The 6,380-nt window shown below is 44.7% G+C and overlaps 1 protein-coding gene across 1 annotated transcript; it reads right to left on the bottom strand.

Moving 5' to 3' along the window:
* Window positions 1-3,980: 3,980 nt before the first annotated feature.
* On the bottom strand, window positions 3,981-5,779 carry C3H10orf120 (chromosome 3 C10orf120 homolog). The gene is made up of 3 exons (XM_003255048.3): window positions 5,548-5,779; window positions 5,270-5,345; window positions 3,981-4,757 (listed from the first exon to the last, which is right to left on the bottom strand). Exons 1-3 carry the CDS (start codon window positions 5,721-5,723, stop codon window positions 4,002-4,004), a joined length of 1,008 nt encoding a protein of 335 aa, XP_003255096.1. The 5' UTR covers window positions 5,724-5,779; the 3' UTR covers window positions 3,981-4,001.
* Between the last annotated feature and the right edge of the window lie 601 nt (window positions 5,780-6,380).

Here is a 6,380-nt window from a genome sequence, read left to right as displayed (position 1 = left end):
TCCAGGCCTCAAGTGATCCACCCGCCTCAGCCTCCCAAAGTGCTGAGATCACAGGTGTGAGGCACCATGCCCAGCCTATTTATATTTCACTTTCGTCTGTTGGATAACCCAATAATAAACTTTGGTAAAAATTTAACTGATCACTTGTTCTCCAAGGCTTCTTTGTTAATCAGCATTCTCAGGGAACAGGGATTGTTAGAAATTTCAGATTAAGCAACTCATTACGAGAGCTCTCTTTTGCGTCCAGTGCTTCTGTCAATGACTTTCTAAATTCGTCATCACCATTAGCATAATCTACTGAGCATGAGACTCTCATAGGGCCTTGTGGTCACTTGTCTCTTGATCAAATATTATTATCTGATGTATTTATGAAACTCAGGTAAGTGGTGGTTAAGATAAATAAGTACTTAATCCAGGGCATTTTCTAAAACCTTCAAAAATTCAAATCCGAATCTACATTTATTTTCATACAGACTTCCTGAAAGATGGCATACACATACATGGTAAACTGTGGGCATATTCTGGATGGCTCCAGGTAATTAATGTTTACTGCAATTAATATCACACTTATCAACAAGTTTGGTATTGATAACAGCCAGTAAGGCAATATCTTGGCATTCTGTTTACCTCTTCTCTTTCCAAAGGGTTGAATTTGTTCTCAGAGGTGATTTCTGCATCTCAGAGAATTTGGGTCAGTGAAAATATCTCTATGCCAGCACCACCTGGCCTTCTTGTAACACAATACTTAGGTTGTAATTGTCCACACTAAGCAGATGGTGAGGAGTCAGCAAGTATTGAGTCAACTCCCAACTCCACTGAATGCAGCTAATTAAATGAATTATAGAACTGAGCCTTGCTGACCATTTAGTTCAAGGCACTCATTTAACTGATGGGTAAGTTGAGTCACAGGGTGCCTGGTGGCTTACCCATGCCTCACAGCTGGTTGAGAACAGAGCTGTAGGGAGAGCACTGATCTCTTTATTTCTCATTTAGAGAACTTTATGCCACATCATATTGCTGATCCTAAGCAATTTTTAGGGTCCAGATAAATCGTTTTCAGTTTTTTCAAACTGGCTTGAGTTTTCAGATGATGCTTTGGTATTCACTATTTTATACATATTTAGGAGGTTATATCAACATTGGAAATAATATTTTCCTCCCCCACTACCTCCAATTTCTAACTTTGCCTCAGCTGAAAAGTTAACCCATTTCTTTGATTCATGCTGATTCTTTAGTCAGAATCCACTGATATTTGGGAACAATGCCGCACTGCCCAGAATCACTGTCTCGGCCACAGCAGCTGCTGATACAATACTTCAAAATGCTCTTCACTTGGAGCTGTGGCTAATGGAGTTGTCCTGAAAAATGAGAAAGGGTGAAGCCTCCTGCTAATGACATTCCCTCTGCTTGGAGGGGAGCTGTGGCTTTGAAAGGGCTGACTGTGGAAAATCCACTGGCAAGAGGGAGCTAGAAAGCAACCTGACCTTGCCTCAGGCAGTTGTAGGTCCCTGTGGACAAGTTCACTGTCTTCCCAACTCTGTGAGGAGTTGCTGAGGACACAGTGTGATTAACAGAGGAATTCCTGTATGCTTCAGATGCAGACAGTGAGTAAGTGCCTCATGCGTCTTAAATGGTGAAGGTGCTGGCTGGACTCAGGGTGAGATTGTTAGGGAAACGGGGTGACACCATTTTAAAATCAACTCCATCTTAAAACTAGAAAAGCACATTCCTTGCTGGTCACCACCCATGGTCATGAAATGTTTCTGGCTAAGGAAACTCCTACTGCAATGAAATGTCCAGATGTCCCAATATCACATAATAATATATGCTTTTAAGATGATTCTAGACATGCTTTGATGTACCTACATACTAAAATACCAAAAATAACTTTCTTTAAATCAACAAAGTAATACATTTCGTCACGCTGTTAGCCCACCCTCACATTGTCATAGCTTAGCTTTTACATAGATAAGCTTGTATAAGACAAACTTAAAGATGATGCGTTCCTCTGCTTACTTTCTGAGGATGCCCTACTCTGGAACTGAGTAGCTTTCAATAAGCTATCTCTTCTCTGTGCTTTCTGCAACTTGCCTTGAATTTCTTCCTACACGAGATCCAAGACCCTCTCTTGGTGTCTGGATCAGGACCCCCTTTATCAGCAACAAGAGTTCTGTCTTTTGGGGAAAAAAATTCTCATTTCTTCTAGATGTCTAAAAATGCTTCATCTCATATTTACACCTGGAACTCGAGTCTGACCCATAAGATACTTAGGAGGGTGAGGGCTCGTGTCTCTGTGCAGCTCTGGGTCTGGTTGTCCCCCAACTCCCATTGCCCACTGATTAATGGGCACTTCAGTTTTTCACTGAATAGCTCAGCATCAAGAAAATGGCCTATGAGCAAGCCTACAATTTGGAGCAGTTCCCTGAGGTCATGGACAATGGCCAGCTGTCTTCTGTCTTGATTATTGGGAAAGGAGGGAAGGAGATTGGACTGACATGTCCAGGTTCTGTACAGGCTATGTGTGCTTTGAATTTGATGAAGTCTGTGCTAGCCATGAAAGTCTGACAGAATGGCTATGGGTTGGTGGCTGGTTGTGAGTGTGGCTCAGAGCAGGTGTGAGGGTCATTGGTGAAAACTTCAGACTTGTCATGAGAACTGCACAATAAGCAAGGTCCCTTGGCAGTATCTATGTGTGTGTGTGTGTGTCCGTTTAGAGGAGTCAGTGTACAGGGAAGAGGCCAGAAAAATCCTGGCTTCAAATTCTTTCCTCCCATGAGAACCCATTTTCATATTTTGGGGTCAGCCCTTCTCTGAGCCATCCTCCTTGTTGATGGCCAAGCATTTGTAAGAAACAAGAGCTCCATCTTGGTAAAGTCTGACTACCCTAGTTGTTGTCTACTATATCAGCCACATTGGGGCACAGGCAAAGTCTTGATAGGAGCAGCAATAGTGACCTCAGAGACATTTGGTACCTGCTCCTGACATGCCCAAAGGAATTGTGCATGCTACAGCCATGCCTGCCCTATGGCTGCACTTGACTTGATGGGGAGGGTGTGGACTGCCTGGCTGCATTGAAGATGAGGGTAGCAAAGAAATAAGGCTGGAAAGGGCTGGCTCTGCCTTCCAAGGCAGAAGCTGTATGCCTGGGCAGGAAGTGGAGAGCATGAAACAGACCTCCAACTTTTAGATGTGGGCATAGCATTCTTTTCTTCAGTTGTACTACAGGCCGCTCCCAGTTCCAGGGACTATGCTATTGACTGTATAATGGTTCCAAATATTCCCATTTCTTTGTCTGCATGCCTTTTGCAGTGTGGCCTCTCATAAGGGATAAAGTTCATTTACCCACTCTTGCAACTAGGCTGGCCTCAGGTCTTGCTTTGGACAACAGAAATGTGGCAAAAGTGACAGTGTGCCAGTTATGAGCCTTGATCTTAAGAGACCTTGCAAACTTCCACCTACCCTCTTGGGACCCATAATGACCCTGTGAACAAGCCTGGGCTAGCCTACTGGAGGGAGGAAAAATGTGGCCCAGTCACTCCCATGGACCCAGTTGATAGCTGTCAGTTCCCAGAAGGAGAGCCAACTAATTTACCTGCAGTTAACTACAGACACATGAGGGACCCAGGTGAGATCAGGAGAGGCGCCCAGCTGAGCCCAGCTTAAATTGCTAACCCACAAAATTACAAGCAAAATTAATGATTGTTGTTTTAAGCCACTAAATTTGGGGGTGATTTGTTTCATGGAAATAGATGACAGACACACACCCCAATGGGAGTAGGTTAGGAGAAGGCCTGGGCTGTTGCTGAGGGTGGGAGCGACAGCCAAGAGTTGCCTGAGGTCAGGAAGCCTCAGCAGGTAGGTCTTACCTTGAGGCCCTCCTGGAGATTGGGCAGGGGTAGCCAAAATCCCAATATAAGATGGGGTGGCAAGGAGCCTGGGGCACAGCTGACGGGAATAATAAGGACTAGGACACGTGGTTACCCTGGGAAACAAATAAAAGTTTAATAATGATAAGGAGTTGCTTTACGCATGCGCTGTTTCCAGATACTCTCTTCTTCCAGGCTGTAGGTCTTGACCAGATCACTGAAGTGGTCTCTCCGTGATATAAAATCCTGATTCATTAGCATTAAGTCACCGGGGAATTCGGATATGCAGAAAAGATTTCGGTTTGTTAGGCCTGTGATGGACCGTTCCGGTTTCTTTGTGGGGAGGAATGATTTGCGATCATTTCCATGGTATGTTAAACATTTTTTTGGTTCTTTTGACTTGAAAACTACATTCATTTTTATTTCTCGTCTTTTTGTGTTTTTTCCCTCTGCCTCCTCTTTCTTATCTTGGTTGGCATCGTCACAATTATGGGTGTCATGGTTGTCTTCCTTTCGTCTGGCCTTATTTTTTGCCATTGGACCCAGGCCCACCCCAGACAGAAATGAGGAGCGTGTAAACCTTTCAATGTAGGGTAAAAGCTGATGATTTCCCAGAGCCCGAGCAAGCCTCATTCTCTCTATGTGCTTATTGACGTTCACCTGCTCTCGTTGTGGCATTTTAAACGCCTCCAGGGGCACAATCACCTTTGCTGTCCATATTTTTTCTAGGGGTACACAAACAGCACAAGGAGAGAAATGTTCCTTTTTATACTCCATTGCCCGTTTGTAGTCCGGAGACAGCAGCTGTAGTTCCTTGAGCATTCTGCATTCTTCCTCTTGCTTGTAAGCCAAAAGCCTTCTTGCTGCTATGGTGTGAATGCCACCTAGACGCTGACAATGGAGAAAGGATTATTAAAATCTCAAGACCACAGGGGCAGGTGGCACCCACAGAAACAAAATTCGCTAGTGGCTGGTTCTCCCTCCATTGTGGAAAGTGTTTGAGGCCCGCTGTAGTGGAAAACAGGTGAACCTTTGGGGTCAGATAACCTTGGGTTCAAATCCTGACTCTCCTCTGACCTACAATGAATTCAGAATAATTTCATTGACTTTACAGGGTCATGGTGAAGCCTCCACAAGACAACATATATGAAAGTGACCAGTGCAAGGTAGGAGCTGAAGAAATAACTGTTCTTCATTTGTTATTTACTTATATTTGTAAGTGGGACTTGTCAATAAGGGTATTTTGCTGTGCAAGAGTGGAAGGCACTAGCAGATTCAGCCAATGTGAGTCTACTGTTTGAGAGGCGCCTCTGTTACTGGTGGTTTCTGAACCTTTGGCTCCCCCTAGGTAAACTGGCTGGCTTCAGTGGGGCCTCTCCCTGTGAAAACTGCGGGACACTTACTAGGATCTCTTTTTCCAAGGGGGAGTATTTCCCGAGGGCAATCCGTGGGTCTGGTCTGTAGAGTTTGCTCCATATCCTGCAAGAAGAGAAGCAGGAGTATCAGAATTCTGGAAAGTCTCTTCTCACTTTTCCCTCCTGGAGTGGGAAGGCTCATAAAGGGTTATTCTACACTAGCCATGCTGAGGCCACCATGAGAAGGGGTTTCTGTAGCCACTGGGTAGGCTTCTCCCCTTGGCCTCTTTCTGACATGGACAGACTAAAGTGCAAGTCAGACTCACCGCAACGGTGAAGCAGAACTCAGATCCTCTTGGCAACACACTGGGGCTTGATCCTGAAAGGAATAGTTGGTATTAAATATTCTAACTGGCTTTTCATTCTTCCTTTCTTGGACCACTGTGTCACTAGCCCTCTGTTTTTCAGTCCTCTGACAGTCATTCTTCCATTCTCTGATCATACTCTGGCAATAAGCTAGGATGGGAGGTGTTCATGCCTGGAGTTTGTTTCTAAGACAATGTGGTGAGGGCCCAAGGGTAAGTCACAAACACTTCTTGCATCATAACTGGCTTACCTGGGGGCTATTGTGAGGTCTGAGTTTAAGACATTGAATGATACCCTGGGGTGAAATGGACACACACTATCAGGCTCCTGGTGTGTTGGAGTCCAGAGGAAGAGAATGGATAGAGAATGCGGCTGGGAGGCAATCTGACCATGTCACTGCCACTGACAAACCCACAAGACTGCTCAGTTTTCACAAGAGGAAGACTCAGTCAACTAAAGTCTCTCTCACTGGCTTTTGCTTGTCTCTTCAGCCTTAACTCCTCATGCTTTATCAACGCCACACTATCCATCATTCTCAAAACAAGCGTCTAAGCTATTGTTCACAGTCCCCTCGTGCTGAATAACTCTCTTATCCTTGGCAACTTGCTTGTCTCTCAAGACCCAGCTTAATTGTTGCTTCCTCTGAATGTCTCCTTGCAGAATAAATCACCCTTTGTCCGTGTTCTCATAGCACTTTCTGCATCACGCTATGGTGCTTTCTCACATACCGACTTGCTTGGTAAGTCAGATTTCTTAGTAAGTCTTGTCTCTCCCTCTATTGAAAGAAGGTAGC

This window comes from Nomascus leucogenys, chromosome 3, assembly GCF_006542625.1.
Source record: "Nomascus leucogenys isolate Asia chromosome 3, Asia_NLE_v1, whole genome shotgun sequence".
Taxonomy (NCBI): domain Eukaryota; kingdom Metazoa; phylum Chordata; class Mammalia; order Primates; family Hylobatidae; genus Nomascus; species Nomascus leucogenys.
The sequence above is the reverse complement of the archived record's forward strand: the minus strand, read 5'-3'. Positions and strand labels throughout refer to the sequence as shown.